The sequence below is a fragment of the Pelodiscus sinensis genome, chromosome 9, assembly GCF_049634645.1.
Source record: "Pelodiscus sinensis isolate JC-2024 chromosome 9, ASM4963464v1, whole genome shotgun sequence".
NCBI classification, from domain to species: Eukaryota; Metazoa; Chordata; order Testudines; family Trionychidae; genus Pelodiscus; species Pelodiscus sinensis.
Window position 1 is genome coordinate 9734242 of NC_134719.1, and position 24651 is coordinate 9758892.

The window sequence follows — 24651 nt, forward strand, 5'->3', positions numbered from 1 at the left end:
AGCCCTAATGGGCTACTGCTTGTCATTTATGACAATGTAGTTTTATGCTGCAATCTCTCTGTTGTATAGAGCAAACTTGCCCATGGGGGTAATAACCTTACCTCCTGTGGTGACTATACCTATCAAAGGACAAACAGCCCATTGTCAATTGCAAATGGAAAGTCTCTGTTAAAAAATACAGGAAAGGCTTCCAACTGAGACGCATCTGTCCTGAGTTCCTGAAACCTGTGTTTACAGTGCAGTAGCACAATCACTCTGAGGCTGTGTCCAGCCAATTAGCATACCCACATATACTAGACCCAGCTGACAGATAATATAAAAAGCTAGTGGGATCCTTAGTTGCATTCTCATTCTGTTCTTGCTAGCAGGGCATACAGCAACAGAGGATGTGTTCTTCCCTCTTGGCTTGTTTTTATGCCCTCATTTTGTTTTAAGAGTAAAATAGAATGTAATGTTAGTTTCAGCGGGAAGAGGCTATGTACCCCATTTCTGAGCCCAAGATCCCCAAAGAAAATATTTGTCCCACTTCGTTTTGACTTGGAAAAAAACCATTTATATTGTCTTCATACAGGGCAAATTCACTGTATAGATTATGGAAACTTTACATGAAAAATAAGAAATTCAGGAAAACACAAGTAAAAGAAAGCCACTAGGATGAAGGTGATGGCAAATGCATGAAATTAGGCAGAAGAGGAGACTAATGACCATGAGCGTCTTGCTTCCTTGTGTAGCCAAGTCCCTCAAGTCAAGTAAACAAGGAAGAGAACAAGGACCATAGGATCAAATCCTTAATTAAACCCTTGACATAGGAAGATGCATGTGGAAAGGCAGGTAATTCAAAACAGCTTCAGTGCAGAAATTACTTTGCAATAAAATATACATGAAAGAGGACAGCACTCAGTTTTGAAATCTGTACCATTTAAGGGAAATGAAAATGAAATGTAGCTCTGCCATACACTGCACTATTATGGTGATGCCTCTTTTCTTAAATTCAAATGAAGAAAGCACTATGTGGCTTTCAGAACACAAGCACCGCCTTAGTGGTAAGATAGAGAAACATTCCACCCTAGATTACTATAGTTTTGTTGTTTATATTTAAAACAATGTCATATCTTGAAGTTCTTTGCTTGGTCAAAAATGCCCAATGAATGATATTCAAGTTTTGATTAAGGATTTCTTGATTTGAGCCCACACCTACTTTTAAAATTACTCAAATTATATAACAATTGAATTTTTCAGTAAAACATTGAACCAATTTGTAACAGACTAAAAACAATTTACACAAAAGCTACTTAATGGTATTCAGAAGTATCTGTTCTAGATACAGTTTACTTGACTTTCAAGAAATTCAGATTCATGTATATGCAACTGAGTTCCCCATAAGCTATGTGACCATGCAGTTATGCAGCACCCTTTTTAGTGTCAAAAAGGTGCTCAAGGGACCTTCCTGGCCTGGACCTGCCATAGCTGGAGGAAATGTTCCTCTCCTCCAGTCCCAGCTCAGCCCCACTGTGGGAGAGGTGCCTATCCTGCAGATCTAGCCCAGGTGCTGCTGCAGGGAGAGAAAGGTGAGGAGAGTCCTCTCTCCAGTATAACCCTGGGACAACCTGCCCCCTAAACCCCTCATCCTCAGCCCTACCGCAGAGCCCTCACCCCTCCAACCAAGCCCAGAGGCTGCACCCCACGCCAGAGCCCTCATACTCCTGCACTACAATTTTCTGCCCAGACCTGAGCCCCCTCCCACACTCTGAACTCCTCAGCCTCACCTCTCCCACATGAATTTTGTTATGAGCACCTATATGGAGGTGACATGTCACACGTCACCTCCATATTGGTCCACGTAACAAAATGTATTCCACAGATGTGTGGGGAAAAATTAGAGGGAACACTGCTCATCACCATGCCAGCTAAGTTATAACCTTTTTGTAATCTTGGTAAACAGAGAAATGCAACAAAAGAAACAATATTTATAAGACAAAATAACTACCACCTTTGATCATTAGTATATTTCAGCATCAACAGAGGGAGCACGTCCATTGAAAACCTAAACTTGAGAGTGATTGTCTTTCAAAAAACAAGTCTCTAGAGTACATAAAAATTCTGTTATACAACATCCTGTAGGGTCCCAGTAATTATGTACATACATTTTTGTGTGGGTGTGGAAGATCGACTCCATGAAACTCAGGGCATAAAGCTGCTCCTTTAATTTAAAATTTGCCCCTAAATGTTTGTCTGAAAAACTGGTCAAATAATAGTGCCCAGAAGTTGTACACACATCAGGTGCGTCCCCAAAACAAAAACTTGCACATGAAAACATGTACACACAGATGATTTTAAGAGTGCAACAGGTATGGGTTTTTTGTTTGTTTGCACTTTTGAATGATGCATAAACTTTTAGTAGCAGACCTAGAAGTCTGTGAATGATTGGGTTCACTCCCCAAACGTTAAGGCTTTAGCAGCTTTCTGTTCGTTATGTAGCTCTTTTGCCCTGTTTTTTAAAGCCTCTGCCTTGGCATCATTCTTATCAATTCCATCTCCAAGTTTGTACATTCGACTGGCATTGGCACATGCCCACGCATGACCCATGTCACACGCTTTCAAAGAGTACTTCAAAGCCAAGTTCATGTCCTTTGGTATCCCAGGTGCTCCTTGAAGATATATCACACTAAGATTGAAGCAACTAGGGACAAAATTGCCATCACATGCTTTAGTGTAATAGTCCCGGGCGAGGACTGGGTCAGGTTTGTCATCATTTATTTGCCCATCGTGTGCTAACAGTCCAACATTGTGGCAAGCATTTATTGATTTCTTCCCACCTTTTTCACAAGATTTCAGAAAGCAGTTGTAGGCAGCTTTCAAATCTTGGGGGAGTCCACCTGCAAGGAAAAAAAAAAAACAATCAAATGCAAGTTTATATAAAGAACATATTCTGATTGTGAGATAGTGAGAAGACTTTTCTTTCACAGCTTTTTCAATACTTTTTTGGAAGAATAAAACTATCTATTACTAATCCTAAAACAGTTGTAAAAGTGGACTAAACTTCAGCAGAGAATCAAGAGAGTCTACATTAAACAAGATTTGCCAATCTAGCTATGTCAGCTAACAACCTCTACTGGGGGTACAGTTTATACTTGTTCCATGAACGAAATGACCAACACATTGCTAGTATAACTATGTTTACAATACAAAAAAGTAACCAAATTTATACTTTCCATATATTGCCAAACCTTATTTATCCAAAGAGATCGCAATTTAAACAAAACAGGTTTTGGGTAAAAAGAAGACTAAACCTAGGTTTTTGATGCAAGACAAAAAATTTGACCACAATACAGGAATGCTATAATACAGCAAAGGGCAACCTAGGCTAGCGAGTGGGCCGCATGAGTAGCCCTCCATCTCTGTGGGCTGCAAGGTTGTTGTAACCAAAACTGTCTCCCAGCTGGGTTGTTTTGCTAACTGTATTTGCGTACCTAGCATTTGGAGGGTGTACCCACTGAACCTTAGCAGCGCTTTGATTGGATGCAAAGGAAGCGCTTGGTTCTCTCAGTCAATGCGGTGCGCAATCAATATGCACCTCACATCACATGACCTTGCTTTATATGCATGTCACTTTAGCAATACTAGTAGGAAAAAAACCTACATGGATGATGAACAGCAATGAGAATGACAAGAAATCTGCGCCTCCTGGTATCGAAGTATTAACTCATAATAAAATATCAAGAAATTCCAAAGCACCTTGTCACAAAAAAAGTACTAGCCTACAAGAACACTGCCCTTTCTTCCAACAGGACGAAAAGAGGAACTGGAGCAATGGCTGTTTCTTACCTTTCCCAGTTGCATAGTAAACTCCAAGTTTATAGCAACTCTCACAATGCTCATTCTTTTCACAGTTTTCTTTTAGCACCTTAGCAGCTCCTTCAAAGTCCTTCTTCACCCCCTCCAGATAATCAGCTAGTCGATGGCAACCTGTGAGGAAGACAGGGATTGAAGAATAACAGGTAGCTGTGTTAGTCTGATCTCTGCAAACAAAATAAAGCAGTCATGTAGCATTTTAAAGACTAACAAGATGGTTTATTAGGTGATGAGCTTTCCTGGGGCAGGCCCACTTATTCAGACCATATTCTGAAAGCGAACTGCCATTGCCATTGCCAATCTATGTAATCTACTAGCCCGTGGTGAGTAGATTACATCCCGTAAGAGCCGGGTTTGGGCAGGCTGCTGCTCGGGGAGCCCTGGCCATTACCATTATATAACACAGAGATACAATGAAGTAAACAAATTATACAGTAATGAATCAGTTTGAAGAGTTTACAGAGTAGGCTCATGCTAGGCCATTTGGGTGCTTCCCCACCCCCCAAGAACAGGAGACAATTATCGGTCTCTCTCCTACCCTCTCTGACTTGCCCGTTTTCTGTCATACAAACCCACTGGCAGCTTTAAGGTGAGCGCCCAAATGGCCCTGACCCCAGTTTCCCAGGCAGATCCCCCCCAGTGTGTGTGTGCAGGGCTGCTAGGCTCACACACCCAGGCCTGCACACACCCCTCTTTCTGCAAGCAGGGCTGGCCTGAAAGGCACCTGGGGGGCAGTGACCTTGGAAGCATCGCTGAGGCCAGGGACAAGGGTTGCCAACTCTCCCGACCGGACAGACCCGATGCCATTGCCGCGAACGGCAGCCGGTCCGTCCAGTCGGGAGAATTGGCAACTCTCCATGCGCCCCCCCAAACCCCAACCCCCAACCCCAGGTGCCCGCAGCTCCGGCCGGCTTGTCCGCGCACCGTCCGGCTCGCGCTCCTTGTGGCACTGGTAGCTGTACTCGATGCCCAGGTTCTCCAGGTAGCCCTTCACCTCCTCCTCATCCTCCAGGTTGACCAGCCCGGCCATCGCCCTGGGAAGGGGGAGGGGGCCGCCGCGCGGCAAGGTGACCAGGTCGCGAGCCGTGCACGTGCCCTGCAGCGCCCGCCCGCCCGCACCCGGAAGGGAAGAGGCGCCAGTGGGCGCAGCAGAGCGCCGAGGAATCGATGCGCGGCGTCCGCCCCTTTTGCGGAAGCTGGGCGGGCGAGGAAGGAACGTGGGAGCTGCATGCGGAGTGGCTGCTCCCAGACAGCCACCCGCGCAAGCTACAGCCCGCGGGGCAGCCCCCAGGGTGTGGGGCCGAGCCACTAGCGCGGGGCTTTAGGCGAGTCTCCTTTGGGCTGCTCACTTTTACTCTTTCTCTGAGCCTTTTGTTCCCATCCCACCCCTTCTCCAGCCGCCTTGGACCATTATATTGCTACCCTCGCTAAGTTGGCTCCATACCATAGGGTATTATTTTGGCCTGTTGGTGCTCTTTGCCCAGAGCCATTGAATTGATGATACCAAATCACACCTACGCAGATATTTAATTATAAGCACAATATTTTGTGCCCAAAGTTACCCAAACACTTTTTGAATGTTAAATAAGAATTAAAAAACTGGTCATAATGCCAACGTGGGATGCTTCCATTGAAAAACAGAAGGGCTTATTGTACTTTTTAATCTTCTGTTACTTTCCCTTTCTACTTCTGCTTCTTTGGATGAAATATATTTTAAAGAGATGCTGTGCTTGCTCTGAGCTGCTTCAACATGACAATCCCAACAGAATAAGGGACCAGATCTGCACTAGGAAAATTACCCAAACACCCCATGTGTTGCTACTAGCTATACATCTTTAGGTTATAGGTGATTTTAGGTATAGCAGTCATAACTCATGACTATAGATGACATTTTTGGCTATAGGTCATTTTCCTGGTGCAGCCAAGTTACATGATCCTGTAATTATCATGATTAGCAATGACTCTCTTTCCTCACCCCATTTTTGCAAAAAGGCATTTCCTTTCCAAATTTGTTGCCTGACAGTTTCATTGGTTGTACCATTATTCTTGTAGTGTGTTATGCATTGTGTGAAATGCCAACAGGAACTCTTTAGTATTTATTTTCTTTAGAACACTCACTATTTAGTATAATTCTATTCATTGCGTTCCTATCATTTGCGTCCTCTATAACAGTGCCCAACCTTTTCAGTTTCTCCTTTAATCTGGAAGCCCGTCCAGGCCTTTAGTCATTTTCCACACACATTGCTGCACTGCTTCCATTCCTGCTACGTCCATTTTGCAAGAGAATGACTGGACCAATAGGATGACTTTCCAGGGGAGGGCACGCCATCAGTTTATATAATGATGATTGCACAGTATCTTCACTCCTGACTTCTTTGTTGACAAGGGCCAAGATTTACGGGACTCCAGGAAAAAAACAGTTGCTCCTGCACATTCTCCCATTTAACCTCTGCCCCCATTTGGATTTTCTCCTACCACTCTTTCACCTCCAGAAGTGAATGGTGAGAGAGGAGCTGGGTGGCCACCAGCCACATGACCCTCCTGGGCTCATCGGTTAACCCTCACAGTTACAGACTGGGGCTACGTCTACACTGGCATGAATTTCCGAAAATGCTTAAAATGGAACAGTTTTCCGTTATAAGTATTTCCGGAAAAAGAGTGTCTACATTGGCAGGATGCTTTTCCGCAAAAAAGCCCCAATCGTTGTTTTCGCGATCGGGGCTTTTTTGCGGAAAACACTACTGTGCTGTCTACACTGGCCCTTTTCCGGAACAGTTTTCCAGAAAAAGGACTTTTGCCTGAGCGGGAGCAGCATAGTTTTTCTGGAAAAGCAGCTGATTTCTTACAGTAGATCGTCAGTGCTTTTCTGGAAATTCAAGGGGCCAGTGTAGACAGCTCGCAGCTTATTCCGGAAAAGCGGCTGATTTTCCGGAATAAGTGGCCCAGTATAGACACTGCCAGACTGTTCCTCTCCCCCATGCTGTACAGGGAGGGGGTGGAAGCTGGTGCACATGGGGAACCAGCTTTTAAGCTGGCTCCCAACACATACTAGCTCCAACAGAGACACCTTCCTCCCTACCCCCACACTGCTGCTTCTGATACAGAGGCAGCAGTGGGGGAGTGTAAACAGGAGTCAGTGTGGGGAGCCAGCTTAAAAGCTGGATCCCCACAAGCACTGGCTCCTGCCTTCCCCTCCCCGTTTGTAAACATGTAACCCCTGAAAATTTCAATGGTTACATGTTTACAAAAATAAATGCCTTTTAACATCCCTTGTAGGTATTCTTTGACAGGTTAAATGTCCAGCGTTATAGAATCAGTTGGTGTCAGTCAGTAGTAGATTCCAGGTATCCTGTTTCATCACTGGGTCTCTCCTCCTTTTCTGAACACATGAGGCTTGTTTTTTTCCAGCAGTGTTATTATGGTCTTTATTGACAGAAACTTCTAAGACAGGGTGGGAAATCTTTTTTGGGTCGGGGCCACTGATCCACAGAAAAATCAGTCAGGGGCCACACACAAGTGAGAAGCAAAAAAGAAAAAACAAACCCTCACTGACATGGTCCATGACTGAGAAGAAAGATATTCTCCACCTTCCCCTGGTACACTAGAGCCTTTGGGGGCTCAGGCTAGTAGATTTTGTGTGCCCTAGGATGGGGACAGTGTAGGGGCTAGAGTGTCAGCATGGGCTCCTATTGCTGGGGGGTCTGGAGCTTTGAGCCTTGGGGGCTGGATCAGGCAAACTGGGGTCCACATCCAGCCCTCGGGCCTTAGGTTCCCCACCCCTGTTTTAAGAAGACATGATAGGATCCTTCATTACCTCTATACCTTGCACAATCATTTCAACCAGAGTCAAATTGGTGTAAAATGTTACCAAAACCAAATGGCAGCTTTGTACTCTTACTTTGTATTCACTTCACACTGATGTAAATGACTTTGCCAGGAGCGTCAGGGCCATGATGTTCTCATGAAAGGTTTATAGGTAATTTTGCTGAGGCTCTAGGTGTATTTATGTAAATACAGTTTGCTCCTGATCTGCTGGGATATTCAGTAGATAGAGTGCAGAGTTGTGTTATAAATCTTTAGTATTGAATGCAGGGGTAGTGAAATTCAGTTGTAATTATTGTAGGAATATAGGAAAGCAGGATTGTGCTTAACCTGTCCCAAATGAGGACATCACCCTCAGTTGAAAGAGCTTTGTTAAGCTAGAGACTCAAATGCCAGATAATTTAATTAAGGCGGCAGTGGGGTGATGTACTTTCTGAAACATTATGAGCAGATGCACACAATTCTCAGTGTAATCAATTGGTGGATGAATGACATGGGAGGATATAGTAGCTGCTATACATTTTATATACCATCACAGTTTACTTATCCATTTTCTGAAGTTGTTTGTCTTGTTTGAGAATCAATGCATCCAGGAAAGGAAAGGAAATGGAGGAATGTAATTTTTCCAAGGTATATCTTCTCAATGGAAGACATTAATTGAAACTCCACCATAGAATGAGTCTCATGCAATAAGTGCATGTCGTAAACTGGCGGGGGGAATCTTTTTTGGATCAGGAGCTGCCGACGCACAGAAAAATCAGTCGGGCGCCCCGACTGAGAAAGAGAAAGACACTCCTCACATTTCCCTTGCACACCAGAGCCTAATGGGGTACAGGTTAGTAGATTTTGTGTGTTCCATCTGGGGATGTAAGCAACTAGTCGACTAGTCAACTACTAGTGGAGTAGTGGAGTAGGAACTTGACTAGTCGCTTCCCCCCTTTTGCTGCCTCTCTCAGCCAGTTCCCCTCCCCAGCACTATCTATATGGGGGGTAAGAGAGACAGGAAGTAATGGGGAAATGGCGTGAATGGGGATTGAAACAGTTTTGCTCCTGCTGCTCCCACTGATGCTCCTCTCCCTTTGGAATGTATAAGAGCCACCTGTGGCTCTTGTACATTTCAAAGGAAGAGGCACAGGAGAACCTGTGCCAGTGGGGACTGCTTTGCTGCTCCCCAGATTATGATGTAGAGCAGTAGAACCTAATTTTTTCCAATATTGCATTATGGAGCTTTCCAGGTTAAATGAACAACCAGCCAACGCACCCAGGTCTAGAAGCAGGCAATTTCTCCTGTAGCCACTAGGAGGCGCTGCAGCCCCTCATTTTCCCACGCTCTGGATTATCCACATTTGTGATTATCTGAATCCTATTAGATATAATAATTGGGGTTCTGGTGAGTCATAGCTGAAATACTCTATTTTTATTCATATTATTTTAAAATAATTAAGAGAAGCAACTACTTACCTCAGGCTGAAGCATTTAGTTTCTTAATAAGTGTCTCCCTTTGTCTGTGATGAGACATTTAAACGGTATGTGAAGGCCTGAATTAACTTTTCTGGGTTCCCGGGGCTATCGGATTTGAGGGGCTCCCTAATCTCCATGGAGGAGCCAAAATGAGGGGTTCAGAGTACAAGAAGAGGCTGTGGGTTGACGACAGGGTAAATTTGCAAGGGGGTGCAGACCATTTGGGATATAGGAGGGGCCTCCAGGCAGGGGCCAAGGGGTCTGGAGTAAGAGGAGACTCAAGACAGGAAGTTGGGATAGGATGAAGAGTCTGGATGGGAGTTAGGGTGCTGAAGTGGAATCAAGGCTGGGGCTCAGAGTTGAGATGTGAGGTCTAGGAAGGAGTTAGGGATTTAGGGTGCAGGAGAGGATTCTCAAGGCCAGGGCAGTTTATTGCATAGCTTATTTCAAGGTAAAACTACTGTGTAGACATACCCTAAGTTAATACTGTTATAGAATTGAAAGTTAAATCAGCGTATTTTGGTAGGGTCCCCACTGAGCCAGTGACAAGTCACTGACAAGCCCATGGGGTGGAACCTGATGGAATAGGGAGAGTCTGCATCCTGTTATGCCATCTTTACTTGGAGCAAAATACAGGACTATGTAGCACTTTAAAGACTTACAAGATGGTTTATTAGATGATGAGCTTTCGTGGGCCAGACCCACTTCCTCAGATCAAATAGTGGAAGAAAATAGTCACAACCATATATACCAAAGGATACAATTTAAAAAAATGAACACATATGAAAAGGACAAATCAAATATCAGAACAAAAGAGGAAAGTGTCGAATTTTAGCATGAATGACAGTTCAGAAGATTCCCTTTCAAGTGCAGATTTAAAAGGTCTTTGAAGCAGGATGCAGGTGATTAAGTTGTTGAGACAATGTCCTTTCTGGTTGAAATGGCAAGAAACTGTTTTTTCTTTGTGATCCTGTCTAATATCTGTTTTGTGGGCATTGATCCTTTGGCGAAGTGTCTGAGACGTTTGTCCAATGTACATAGCAGACGGACACTTTCAGCACATGATAGCATAAATTATATTTCTGGATGCACAGGAATATGTGTTCTTGATCTTATAACTCACTTGGTTAGGTCCAATAATGGTATCAGCAGAGTGAATACATGGACAAAGTTGGCAACAGAGTTTTTCTGCTTTTGCGGAAAAACTTGCCAGTCTAGACACAGCCATTCTGTATAGCAAAGGACAATTGGCATGATCTTAGCCCTTAAAAAGGCCACACACCGCTCCCTCCCGGAGCGCCCCTGCTGCCAATGGGAAGCTGCACAGGTGGTCTCCCACACCCCAACTCCCTCCCAGAGCCTGACCCTTCACTTCTCCCACACCCCAACTCCCTCCCGGAGCCTTCACCCCCTCCTGCACCCGCCCAAACCCTGCAGGCAGCATCCAAACTCCCTCCCAGAGTCTTAGGCGTGAGGGAAGGGAGCTGGGGGGGGGGGGTTTCTGAGCACCCCCAAAATATTCTCAAACTGCTGCCCCCGCCCACCAGAGATTCCACAGAGGTTAGTCAAATGAAATACGATTGTAAAGGTGAATAAATCCCCCCCCCCCCCCCGGGGAAACAGGGACAAGGGTCAGCTGGCAGGGAAGGCTGAGCCACGATGTGCCCGGCGCCACGGACTTATTCCGCGTGGCGGGGCCAGCCTGCCCAGCTGTTTTGGACGCCGGGGGCTGAGTTTTCAAAAGACCCGGGCCCCGAGGGCGGCAGGAGCAGCCGGGGGCCGGAGGAGCGCGGCTCCTTTAAGGGAGGCGGGAGCCAGGCCTAGCCGCCCCTCGCCGGCTGAGGCGGATTCACTTCCAGGTCGATGGGGCGGCCCTGTGCCCCGGCTCGCTGCTGGGTGACGGAGCCTGGGGACCCAGCGCCGAGATGGTGAGTCCCCCCCCCCCTTGGGGTGAGCGGCCCGGGCCGCCTCCCCCCCAGGCACCGCTGAGGTAAATGCCCGGCGGGGCCACCCAGCAGGGTGCGATGGCAGCCGGGCAGGGGGGTCGCTGCGGCTCCGGGGGAGCGGGACACGCCCTGGGGGCGGCGGGCGAGTGAGCTTCCCCGCAGCGCCGCCCCAGGCGGGTCCCTGGCCCCGCTTCCCCCCTGTCCCGGGGTTGCACTGGACTTTCAACTCGCGTGGGTCCCGCACCTGTGCGTGGACAGCCGGCCGGCCTCCTGCGGGAGCGCGGGGGACTCGCGCCTAGGCTGCCCAAAAGATTCACCAGTCCCAGCGCAGGACCCCCTCAGCTTGAGCCCAGTGATCCTAGGTCCGCGGACATGGGCCAGACACCCTTGTTTGATTGCATCTCGATACCCTTCAGTCGCCACTGACTTTGGCTCGCTCTGGGATGCTGGCTTGGCCTCTGAGAGTGTGTTGATGCTGGAATAAAAAAAGAGCTGGGGTTGGGCTCTGGTAGTGCTTGGGCTGGGGCCTGGGCTCTGGGAGTCTTTCCCCCTTGTGGGATCCTAAAGCTTGGGCTCTAGTCTGAGCCTAAACATCAAGAGCCCCGCATTTTGAGTTCTACACGCCCAGGCCACCGGTGATTGTTTAACTGTTGTGTAGATGTACTTTGATATCTATCCACCTCACTGAGAGGAATAGTATCAGATCAAGTGGGAATGGCTGCATTGTTGTTTTTACTCCTGTCTTAAGCGCCAGTCTGTATACCTAGGCTCCCAGACACACTGCCGTGTGTTTGGTTGGTTCTAAGCTGGTGCTTTTGAAAATACAAATACCCGTGAATAAGAAATTGATCTTTGTCATCTGAAAAGAGTGAACAAGAGCAAATTGCAGGAATTTGACTCGCTAGACACTTTTTTCCCCTCTGGTGGGCTATTACTGTATGTGTAGTGTAACACGGCTACATTTCTATCACTATTCTGTATGTGTATCATAGAATCATAGAATAATAGGACTGGAAGGGACCTCAAGAGGTCATCGAGTCCAGCCCCCCGCCCTCAAGGCAGGACCAAGCTCCACCTACACCATCCCTGACAGATGTCTATCTAACCTGTTCTTAAATATCTCCAGAGAGGGAGATTCCACCACCTCCCTTGGCAATTTATTCCAATATTTGACCACCCTGACAGTTAGGAATTTTTTCCTAATGTCCAATCTAAACCTCCCTTGCTGCACTTTAAGCCCATTACTTCTTGTCCTGTCCTCAGAAACCAAGAGGAACAAATTTTCTCCTTCCTCCTTGTGACACCCTTTTAGATATTTGAAAACCGCTATCATGTCCTCCCTTAATCTTCTTTTTTCCAAACTAAACAAGCCCAGTTCATGAAGCCTGGCTTCATAGGTCATGTTCTCTAGACCTTTAATCATTCTTGTCGCTCTTCTCTGTACCCTTTCCAATTTCTCCACATCTTTCTTGAAATGTGGCGCCCAGAACTGGACACAGTACTCCAGCTGAGGCCTAACTAGTGCAGAGTAGAGCGGCAGAATGACTTCACGAGTTTTGCTTACAACACACCTGTTGATACAACCTAGAATCATATTTGCTTTTTTTGCAACAGCATCACACTGTTGACTCATATTCAACTTGTGGTCCACTATGACCCCTAGATCCCTTTCTGCCATGCTCCTTCCTAGACAGTCGCTTCCCATCTTGTATGTATGGAACTGATTGAAAGACAAGTGAAAGACAAGTAGTGGAAGGGGTGAAGGAGAAGCTGTATTACTTCAGACTTTCCTCACTGCAAAATGATGTAGATAAATTGAGTATTTCCTAGCTAATTTAAGGGACACCTGGCTCCTTGGTTTTTCAGTAAGGACAGCAGCTCACTTTTACAGAGTTGCAGGATTATGCAGGGATCTCAACTTTCCATGCTTCACCTCTTTCCATTTGGGGCATTCAGGTCAGGTCTTATTGAGCTACCCAGCCCATCACAGCTGCAACATGTAGCATTTAGGTGAGGTTGGAACAAAGGAAGAACTAAAACAGAAAGCAACTACACTATACCCAACATTAAAAAGAGGTTATGATAGGAAAGTGAATATGAACAGAAAATGAAAATACAACTCAATTGGGTAAGGGACATAAGAGCAGTTGTATGTTAGGGTGTGTAGAAGGTGCCTATCTATCAGTCAGTTACAGGGGCAATAAGAGGTTTACAAAAATAACTGGCAACTGCTACTATAAGCTTTATAAAGCTTTTGTAGTGTAGCAACAGCTAAGCTAATAATAATAATTAGTGCTTTACAGATAGTTCACAGTGGAATGAGGCGTATTCTCTCTGTCACTACTAAAGAATTACAGTGGGAGATATAGTTGGAAAGAAATGCATTTTGTTAACTTGTCTCTTTGAAAAGAGTTATGAATCACCCACAGGTGGAAATGGCTGCCTTTTAAAAACAAAACCCCAAAAGGTACATTTTACTTTTTATATTTAATAAGGCTTTAACATGCACAGTGTGAAAAACTGACAAGAGATGGGGAAATAAAAGCTGCTGCTCCATCTTAACAGGTGGGGGATTGGATATACTTTTGTAGTCTCCCTTTTTCCTGTGGGTTACTTGGGAGCAAGTCACACACGTATGTGCCTGGGTGCCTGATGGTTTTTAACATGAAGGGAGATCCTGAGTACCCCAGTGGTGATATTGTTTAATTGGGGATTCCCTATCCATCCCCTTGCTGCAGTACCTTGATCCCAAAGAATATACCTGGCTGGCCCTGTACACACTTATGGTGTGCATTGGGAGCCTCCAGGAATAAAATTATTCCAACAATAACCTGGAACTAACTCAAAGACAACAATTATAAATAAGATATATCTAACTGATTAAATTAGAATTAACACACCTCTACTTAAGAACTTAAAGAAACTGGATTTTACAGATTGAAAGTGAACAAAATCAGTTAAAAAGTACATAGAAAGAAAGGAAACTTATCCATCTGGCATTTGCACTGCCACCATTTATTCCATCCCAGAGTGTGCACTCCTCTGGATTCAGGGTCCCAGACACTTGCTTGCGAGGGCACGCTTGAAGGTTTGCAGCTGGAATGGAGAGAGCCCTTTGCAGGTTCTCTGTATTAGTCCAAGCTGAGCAGCCAACTGCAAAATCCCTCTGCCACTGGAGCAGGTTCCACCAAATGCCAGCAGCTCTGGTTCCCTGGGCAGATCACTCTGGCTGTCATTGCACCCAGAGTCCGTTTGCCTTTTGTGCTCCGTCCCAGGCAGCACTTTTCCAAACAGCCCAGTTACTCACAGTCACCTCTTGTGTAGGTTTATGTAAGATCTTCCCACCCACAGGCACAGCCAGGATCTCTCCCCTCCAGAGACAATCAACAGGAGTCCCCAAAGCAGCCTGCTAGATCCAAGCCCCAGCAGTAACAGGGTCAGTAACAGGTTCTAGCTGCAACACAATAGCTCCTGGACTGGAAAAGGTTCCCCACCAGCAGCCTGGATCCTCTCTCCAAAAATGGAGCCTAGCATAATTCTGTCTGCATAGCCTGGAAGAAGCACCGTTCTCGCTTTTTCCCAAGGGCTCATGGGAGTTGTAGTTGATAGGGCTAGATTGCAGCACAAAGAATCCTCCCAGTAAAAGTCAGAGGCCCTTTTAATAATTTTTGCCATTCTTGCGCAAAAATTTGTGCAGCATCTACACTGCACATGCGTTCTGGCTCAAGTAAATTTACAGTAAAGCGTTGGAACAGAGGGCTTCTTGCTCAAGAGTTATTCCTCTCCTCTCTCTTCCTCTTGTGCAAGAAGGAAATGTGGATGGGCAACAGGCGTTTCTTGCGCAAGAAACTCCTATGGCTAAAATGGCCATCAGAGCTTTCTTGCGCAAGAAAGCATCCACACTGCCATGGACGCTCTTGCACAAAACCACATCTCTTGTGCAAAAGCACATGGCAGTGTGGATGTGCTCTTGCACAAGATCTTTTGCGCAAGAACTCTTGTGCAAACCAGTTTTTGCGCAAGAAGCCTGCAGTGTAGACATAGCCTTTGTTTCTACAATACAAATTATTCCTAAAGAGTTACGCTATTCTGCTGGAAATCTGACTGGATGATCCTATTAGTCTTTTCTTTCTTTATAATCTGTTTTACTGCAATATCATTTTTTTTAATTTCTTGGTTTGCATCGCAACCTTAATGCTTGTTTGAGCTAGTTTTGTTGTCTGCAACAGCAGACCCTAAATCTAAGGTCTTGTCTGCAAAGGAAGTTACACCAGTGTAAACTAACGCCATGTCATCTACCAACAGTTGTTGGTCAGTGGTGTGAAGAGGTATGGCATCTGATTGCTATAGCTGTGTTGGTAGAAGCCCCTAATGTATGTGCAGGTTTATTGGCAAAAAACCCTGCAGTTTTACTGGTATAGTTTGTTCTGCTCTGTGTTGGAATAAGTTACCTTACAGGTTGAACCTATCTAGTCCAGTACCCTTGGGACCTGACCAATGTCGAACCAGAGAATTTGCCAAACCACGGCAAAGTAGTACAGTTTCTCGTGGTCCCATAAAGCTTGTTTACAGCCACCACTCCTGGTGTTATTTAGCTCTAATTTACCCCTAAATGTCTTCGAAGTGCTGGTAATGCTGCTAGACAATATTGACCTCCAATGATCCAGCAAATTCTCTGGTTTGGCACTGGTCAGGTCCTGAGGGTGCCCGACTAGAGAGGTTCAAGCTGTACTTGATTTTTAGTAAATCTGTGTGCATGGTTCAAAAGTACTGAATGCAGGTGGTTCTGCTATATGAGAAAGTTAGCAGTTGCTATCTTCTATTTTAAAAGCACTGTGCTATTTATGTTTATAACAGATGACGTGGAACATATTCCCTTCTGTAATGGATACCAAAAAGAAACATCAGTCATAGGGCATTTGTGGTCTGAGCAAACAAGTTTTGCTGTTAAATTTGATACAGGCAGTCCCCGGGTTACGTACAAGATAGGGACTGGAGGTTTGTTCTTAAGTTGAATCTGTATGTAAGTCGGAACTGGCATCCAGATTCAGCCGCTGCTGAAACTGACTGCCAGTTCTGACTTACATACAGATTCAACTTAAGAACCCCAAGTCAGCTGCTGCTGAAACTGATCAGCCGCTGATTCCAGGAAGCCCGGGGCAGAGCAACTGTGCCTCGGGCTTCCTGTAGTCAGTGCTGGTCAGTTTCAGCAACGGCTGACTTGGGGACGCCTGGGGCAGAGCAGCTGGGGTGCTGCTGGGTTGCTCCAGTAGCGCCGCTCCTCGGCGCTACTGGACCAACCCAGCAGCACCCCAGCTGCTCTGCCCCAGGCGTCCTGATTCAGCCGCTGCTGAAACTGACCAGCAGCGGCTGAATCAGGACGCCTGGGGCAGAGCAGCTGGGGTGCTGCCGGGTTGGTCCAGTAGTGCCCAGAGCGGCGCTGCGGGACCAACCGGCAGTGCCCCAGCTGCTCTGCTCCAGGGTCCACAACAAAAGCCTGGTCTGCTGGGGGGGGGCACACTAGCTGCGCCCCCGCCCCCCAGCAGACCAGGGACACGGGGAGCAAAGCCGCAGCGGCGGGGTGCCTCGCCTCTGAGGCTTTGCTCTGGCGCGGGACCCGCTTTGCTCCCGGTGCCCCTGGTCTGCTGAAGACGGTCCCCAGCAGACCAGGGGCACCGGGAACAAATCCGCAGCCGCGGCGGGGTCCCAGAAGCCCGCAAAGCCTCAGAAGCGCGGGACCCCGCCGCGGCTGTGGGTTTGCTCGTGGTGCCCGTGGTCTGCTGGGGACCGTCTCCAGCAGACCAGGGGCACTGCGAACAAACCCGCCGGGGCTGTGGCTTTGCTCCTGATGCCCCTGGTCTGCTGGAGACGGTCCCCAGCAGACCAGGGGCACCGGGAGCAGCTTTTCTCGCCCCGGAGTTCCAGGTGGCTGACCGCTGCCGTGAGCTCCGGGGCGAGAAAGCGCCGTTCGTAAGTGTGGATCCGACATAAGTTGGATCCGCGTAAGTCGGGGACTGCCTGTATACGTTTCTCAGAGCTTAATGAAAAGATAAGCCTCTATCAGTATTCTGGAAAAATCTTCACTGATTCATCAAAGAAAAGCTAATTAAGCAAATGTTACTTATTATTTGTGCAGAAGATTTTATTTTTAAATGGGTATGAGATCTTGCAAAGGAGCAGATGCACTTGCTGTCATTATTGAAGGTAGTGAAGCTTGATTTTCTGCTGCAGTTGAATCCTATATGGCAGCTGTAGCCTGATATACTTGTTCATTTAGTATATAAAAAATAAGCATATGTGATTGTGGTTCACATACTGCTGTTTCAGAAGAAATTCAAGAAAACATGGTAAAGTAATCCTCAGAATTAATTTTAAACTAAACTAGACTTGCTGGATTTAGGATTCTGTAGTTCAAGAATGTGAAGTGCCTCTTCATAAACTGTACTGTTGCTAAATATTGAAACTTCATATAAGGCAAAAGATCAGAGGAATTTGTATTGAAGGAGGCATTATGCTTCAGGGTGCCATATGCATTAGGTTGCTATTACATGTTAAAATATATATATTTATTTTATTAACATAGTGTGTACTACTAATTAATTTCTTTGTAGTTTTCATAGTTATTCATGCTTAATAAAACATCTATTAAAATAGTCACTGTTTTTAAACAAATCTTTTATAATGCAAAAGAAAACTTTATAAGACAAACTAGTCACTCTGCATCAGTATAATGCTGTTCTGTATCTTGGGTAATAAATATGTCAGTCTGTCAGAGGTACACCACAAAAGACTTTGAGGTCATTTATTTCTTTGCTTGCCTGCCTTGTGGTTTTTATATATATGACACCGACAGGATGGAAAAGTACTAGAATTAAAGGGACTCTGTCAAGTACTGTAGTTTAAATAGATAATTTAGGCTGTTACATAGAAGTCTAATCACACATTCAGTGGAAATATTTCTATATAAAATGGCTTTTGTTAAGATTTAAACAGATCTAGGCAGTGTTTTTGCAACTTGAACATGGCAGCACTGTGTTTAATGCGTCAGAGCTGGAAAGTGAAATGAATTAAAAATAAAAGGGTAGCTCATTTCAGTTTTTCAAGTCGAATGAGATGCAAAAACTTAGCGGCCTAAATAGGGAAGTACAATTTTGTAAATTATTTCATTTCTGACTTCATGTGTTCTTAAACACAGGTAAGGACTCTGTTTTTTGTTAGCATAAAATCTTGAACTTGAACATGTCCATGTCCCTTTAAGGAAAAGGACAGTACATTATCAAACTAGAAATGCTTTTGGCTCTGATAAAATACTTATTAGGATATGTCCCCATTGTCATTTTGTAATGATAGAGAATTTCAGGAAAAATATTTTTTTCCCTAATGCTTATTGAGGTTCTAACTCAGGGGTGGGCAAAAGGGCCTGTGCGGGCCAGATCCAGCCCTCCAAGTGGGTTGATCTGATCTGCAAAGGCCTCGCCGCTCCCCACCTGAGCCTCACGTGGCTTGGATCCAGACAAATTGGAGGCCGCACCCAGCCCCTGGGACTTAGATTCCCCACCCTGATCTAAGGTATTGGCCTGGCCTCATCTCTGATCACAAAGACAATTTTTTAATCTGCATTCCTGTCTTCCCAGTTCATTTCAAATACTAGTCCATTAGCAAAGCATAATAACATCATTGGAATCAGTGATACACAAAGGCTACGTCTACATTGCACTCTCTTGTGCAAGAACATATGCAAATGAGTCTACACTGCTCCTTCTTGTGCAAAAAAACCCTGTTGCACAAGAGTCTTTCTGCCGCTTATTTTCAGGCAGACTGGCTCTTGCACAAGAGGGGGCTTTGTGCAAGAAGGAGCAGTGTAGACTGCTCCTTCTTGCACAAAAGCCCCTTGTGCAAAAATGGTGGTCCATTAAGTATGCAAATGAGGCACGGCGATATTCATTGCTCATTTGCATATGTTCTTGCACAAGAGAGCACAATGTAGATGTAGCCAAAAAGTACTGGTCCGGCAGCCTGGGGACCTGACTGATCCTGAGCCAGGGAGTTTGTTGTACTGGGAAAGGTCAATGCTGGACTCGGGCCGCTGGCCTCAAGGCTCTGCTCAGCTGCTGGCCCAGCTCTCTGGTCTGACAACATCCATGAAAATTGTGCTATGTTTTTTTCCTGGGAGTGCTCCAGCCCTGGAGCACTTAAAGTCCTGTTGGGGAAATCTCACTCCCCTGGGGTACAGAGTCCCCAGAAGGGTTCGAGGCTGGAGGTCAAAAGCAGTGAGACAGGAGAGAAATCTAGAAGGAAAACTTTATTATGCATGCATGCAGGCTGACAGCTACCAGAGTGAGAGCAGCAGCAGCAGCCCTGAGAGAGAGTTTCAGGGATCCTTTATACAGTATGTTCAGACAGTTTAGTTGTTGATTGTTTTCTTTAACATATCAAAGTCTCAGCAGAAGTACTCTGAGACGTTTCTGTTCACACTAGAAGTGCTAGAAGTAAGTTTTACAGTACAAAGGCACATGATAACCTGAGGAGTACAAGGCAAACTGTGACGAAGATACGAGTTTACATGGCAATTTGTGACAGACTAGGAGTCTCCATGAACTTGAGATAGGAGGCATTGTAAGGGTCTTGATTAGAGATTTCTCTCTGTTACAGGGAGAGAGGCCTGGAAAACTTTTAACCCTTACAGCAGTTTTCTTTTAGAGAGTTTTGATTTCCTCCACAGCCCCCCCTTAGCACAATTGGAGTTATTTGATTTTTTTTCTCCCACAGTCCCTTACCATGCTGGACCATGGATGTTGCTGGACCAGAGAGTCCCAGGCTAGAAAGGTTCAACCTGTACTTTAGCTTTTCTGGCAAAAAGAATGGAAAGGTGCAAAAAATAATTAATATCACCAATGTTTTGCCTCTGTCAGGTGTTGAAGCAGCAAATTACAAGCAGTAAAGTTGATGTGGGTAAAGCATATCTTTTATTAAATGGGAGTACATTTCATATGCTTTTGAACAAGGATTCAGATTCTTGATTAAGAAGATGTAGTCATCCTATAGCTCTTCAATGTGTTGTGTTAAGTAATTTTAGGATAAAGAGACAATTCCCCCTACATTTTTAGCGAGAGATGACTTTTAAATTGTTAGATAAAATTCTGTTCAGAGGACTTTCAGGCATTCTCTATACATCGTAAAGAAGCAAAAGCGGCAATTACAACCCAATTTCCACCACCCCCTTAATGTGTGGCCAAAATGTACTGGTAATGTCCAACAAATGTAAGAAAATTAGTTAATTAACAATATAGTGCAATAACAATACTTCAGAGTATTTTTGTAAACACTAAGCACTATAAAGCCTCTGTGAGCCCAGTGAGAATTGCCTTCCTTTTACAGATAGGGAAACTGAGGCAGGGAAGTTACTAATCAAACTAGAAAACTGAACAGAAAAACTATATTGGAAGATTAAATGACATATTGAGAGAAATTTAGAGGTTTCTCATGATTATTCCCTGTTTGGCCATTTTTGTGTCTGGCATACCCAAGCATATGTTATACACATGTCAATATGTATAGGATAAATATCAAAGAACTAGGATTAGTCTGATAGAGAGAGTGTGTCTTTTGTAAAGAAAGGCCTTGACTAGCAGCCTTGAAAAAATAAGACAAAAAGAATCTGTCTAAAAATGAATTACCATGACCCTTTCTAACCATATACCAGCATTAAAGCCTCTGAGAAGCCAAGTGCAATGCAAAATCTGTTGTTCAGCAAGGAGGAGAGCAAAGTTCTTAGAAATAAAGGAGGTTGTAAATCTTATCTGGATTAAGACCAGAAATAAGGTTGAACTGTCTGAAATTGGTTTTTAGCTGAAGTCAATAAGTGGGCAATGACGTCAGTAAACTCTTAAAGAGTTAATGAACATGATTATGTTGAAGCAAACCGATATAGGTCTAAGCCCCCAGGTTTAGCCTGTTTTGTAAATATCTTGACCAAATGCTTATAAATATTTGCTACTGTTTGGATGTAATATAAATTGCTTATTATTTAGGCGTTTTAGGCATCTTTGTCACAATTATATAAATACCATTTGGCTTTTCATAGAATCATAGACTACTAGGACTGGAAGGGACCTCGAGAGGTCATCGAGTCCAGTCCCTTGCCCCTTGGCAGGACCAAATACTGTCTAGACCATCCCTGATAGACATTTATCTAACCTACTCTTAAATATCTCCAGAGATGGGGATTCCACAACCTCCCAAAGCAACTTATTCCAGTGTTTAACCACCCTGACAGTTAGGAACTTTTTCCTAATGTCCAACCTAAACCTCCCTTGCTGCAGCTTAAGCCCATTGCTTCTTGTTCTATCCTCGGAGGCCAAGATGAACAAGTTGTCTCCCTCCTCCTTATGACACCCTTTTAGATATCTGAAAACTGCTATCCTGTCCCCCCTCAGTCTTCTCTTTTCTAAACTAAACAAACCCAGTTCTTTCAGCCTTCCTTCATAGATCATGTTCTCTAGACCTTTAATCATTCTTGTTGCTCTTCTCTGGACCCTCTCCAATTTCTCCACATCTTTCTTGAAATGTGGTGCCCAAAACTGGACGCAGTACTCTGAGGCCTAACCAGCGCAGAGTACAGCGGAAGAATGACTTCTCGTGTCTTGCTCACAACACACCTGTTAATGCATCCTAGAACTTTTTTTGCAACAGCATCACATATGCTGACTCATATTCAGCTTGTGGTCCACCATAACCCCTAGATCCCTTTCTGCCATACTCCTTCCTAGACAGTCGCTTCCCATTCTGTATGTGTGAAACTGATTGTTCCTTCCTAAGTGGAGCACTTTACATTTGTCTTTATTAAACTTCATCCTGTTTACCTCAGACCATTTCTCCAATTTGTCCAGGTCATTTTGAATTATGGCCCTATCCTCCAGAGCAGTCGCAACCCCTCCCAGCTTGGTATCATCTGCAAACTTAATAAGCGTACTTTCTATGCCAATATCTAAATCATTGATGAAGATATTGAACAGAGCCGGTCCCAAAAGAGACCCCTGTGGAACCCCACTTGTTATACCTTTCCAGCGGGATTGTGAACCATTAATAACTACTCTCTGAGTACAGTTATCTAGCCAGTTATGCACCCACCTTATAGTAGCCCCATCTAAGTTGTATTTGCCTAGCTTATTGATAAGAATATCATGCGAGACTGTATCAAACGCCTTACAAAAGTCTAGGTATACCACATCCACTGCGTCTCCCTTATCCACAAGACTCGTTATCCTATCACAGAAAGCTATCCGATTGGTTTGACATGATTTGTTCTTTACAAATCCATGCTGGCTGTTCCCTATTACCTTGCCACATTCCCAGTGGTTACAGATGATTTCCTTAATTACTTGCTCCATTATCTTCCCTGGCACAGAAGTTAAACTAACTGGTCTGTAGTTTCCTGGGTTGTTGTTCTTTCCCTTTTTATAAATGGGCACTATATTTGCCCTTTTCCAGTCTTCTGGAATCTCTCCTGTCTCCCATGATTTTCCAAAGATGATAGCTAGAGGCTCAGATACCTCCTCTATCATCTCTTTGAGTATTCTAGGATGCATTTCATCAAGCCCTGGTGACTTGCAGGCATCTAACTTTTCTAGGTGATTTTTAACTTGTTCTTTTTATTTTATCTTCTAAACCTCCCCCCTTCCCACAAGCATTCACTATGTTAGGTATTCCTTCAGTCTTCTCGGTGAAGACCAAAACAAAGAAGTCATTAAGCATCTCTGCCATTTCCAAGTTTCCTGTTTCCTTTTGGATTTAAAAAAGGAATTTAGAGTTAAATTAGTATCATGGTAATACACAAGGTAAAATATGTTGTCTGTTTGCGAGAAGAGTATAAAAAGTTTCATTTTTGATCCCATCTTTGGAATAATGAGCTGGAATAATGAGGTTTCAAATTTTTAATCAGTGTTGATTTTGTAAATACATACAAACTCAGAAGAAAAACATCACCAACTGTGAGAGCTGACTTTCACAGTTAAAGAACATCTCTTCTTTAGTGTGTTTTAATCTTGACAGGTTTCACAGAGGTGGCCTTATTAGGCTGTTTCAGCAAAAGCGACAAGGAGTGTGGTGACACCTTCAAGACTAACAGTTTTATTATGGCATAAACTTTTGTGAATTGCAACTTACTTCATCAGATGCATGAAGTGAAAGAAAAAAAGAAACAGGTAGTAGGCAATGTTCCCTTTAAGCCTTCTGGGCATCACAGCTTCACAGGTGATTTAATCAGCCCCCTCCAGTCAGTGGCTAATGGCTCAGTGCTGACTGGGCAGGGCTGATTTAATCACCTGTGCTGCTGTGTAGCTTAGAGGGAACACTGGTGGAAGGGATACAGAGATGGGAGTGTTACACCAGAGCTATTCATTCAGGGTGGCTGTGGATACGAAGGTGAGGCAACTTGAAGGGGACAGTTATTTATTGTAATGAAGCTTCAGGCGGTAGCCAAGTTAATCTGTAACAGGAAAAACTTAAAAAAAACAACAAATTGTCTAGTAGCACCTTAAAGACTAACAAAACATGCAGATAGTATCATGAACTTTCGTGGGCAAAACCCACTTCTTCAGATTACCACTTTTTATGACAGTTTCTAGTGTTGACAGCTCCTCCTTGATTTTCTTCTGCTTGTTGTATAGAATGCTGATAAGGTGGTTTCTGAGTTCCTTAGCGAGAGTATGGCATCATTTCTGGCTGTAGTCTGTGGGATACGTAGATTGCAGTGGGGTTTTCATCCTTAGTCCCTTAGGTATGATGTTCATCTATTTGCACTTGGAAAGGAAGATAATGTCTATTTGGATCTGCGCAAGTTTCTTTGTGTAGTTGATAGATTTCTACTCCATATGGCTGAATGCAGTGCCTTGCATGTTCAGAGGGGTAACTGAGTTGGTCTGTAACAGGAAAAACTTAAAAAACAACAAATAGCCTACTAGCACCTTAAAGGCTAACAAAACATGTAGATGGTATCGTGAACTTACATCTGAAGAAGTGGGTTTTGCCCACGAAAACTCATGATACCATCTACATGTTTAATAGTACAGCCAGTCTCCGACTTACGACTGCCTCCACTTATGACCAGCCGCACTTACGACCAAAGCGGTTGTAAATGCAGTCCCTGAGTTACAAAAGCGATCCACGCTTACGAACAGCACGGTTGCCATGTAACTCAGTGGGATCCGAGTTACGAACACTTTGAGTTACAGCCTAGTGTTTGGCCCATAACTCGGGGACCGGCTGTAATAGAGAGGTAGCCGTGTTAGTCTGATCTTGCTAAAACAAAAGGAAAAACTATGTAGCACTATGTTAGTCTTTAAAGTGCTACATAGTTTTTCCTTTTGTTTTATCTACATGTTTTGTTAGTCTTTAAGGTGTGCTGCTAGACTATTTATTGTTTAAGCTTTTTTTGTGTGTGTGTTACCATTCTTGATGTCTAATTTGTGTCCATTTAGTCTGTTGTATAGAAACGGTTCAGTTTGTCCACTCTACATGGTTGAGGGGCATTGCTTGCACATGATGGCATGTATTACATTAATAGATGTAC

At 44.5% G+C, this 24651-nt stretch overlaps 2 protein-coding genes across 3 annotated transcripts in view; one reads left to right on the plus strand and one right to left on the minus strand.

Annotated features, from left to right (window-relative positions):
• Nucleotides 1-530: 530 nt before the first annotated feature.
• Nucleotides 531-4987, minus strand: COA7 (cytochrome c oxidase assembly factor 7). The gene is made up of 3 exons (XM_006126391.3): nt 4777-4987; nt 3826-3966; nt 531-2876 (listed from the first exon to the last, which is right to left on the minus strand). Exons 1-3 carry the CDS (start codon nt 4880-4882, stop codon nt 2431-2433), a joined length of 693 nt encoding a protein of 230 aa, XP_006126453.2. The 5' UTR covers nt 4883-4987; the 3' UTR covers nt 531-2430.
• Nucleotides 4988-10905: 5918 nt separating this feature from the next.
• Nucleotides 10906-24651, plus strand: part of LOC102453516 (protein zyg-11 homolog B) — a 51103-nt gene continuing 37357 nt past the window's right edge. For both annotated transcript variants that reach the window (XM_075935985.1, XM_075935986.1), the window contains exon 1: nt 10906-11063. In XM_075935985.1, coding sequence (XP_075792100.1) covers nt 11061-11063 — 3 coding nt within the window. In that variant the 5' untranslated portion in view covers nt 10906-11060. The remainder of the gene's footprint in view (nt 11064-24651) is intronic.

Bases quoted from the DNA above. Each gene is read 5' to 3' on its own strand.
- COA7 (XM_006126391.3), bottom strand. From the start codon at position 4,882: ATGGCCGGGCTGGTCAACCTGGAGGATGAGGAGGAGGTGAAGGGCTAC. The intron at 3,967-4,776 runs GTGCGCGGACAA...TCTTCCTCACAG, and splicing joins CAAGGAGCGCGAGCCGGACG to GTTGCCATCGACTAGCTGAT. The intron at 2,877-3,825 runs GTAAGAAACAGC...TTTTCCTTGCAG, and splicing joins TTACTATGCAACTGGGAAAG to GTGGACTCCCCCAAGATTTG.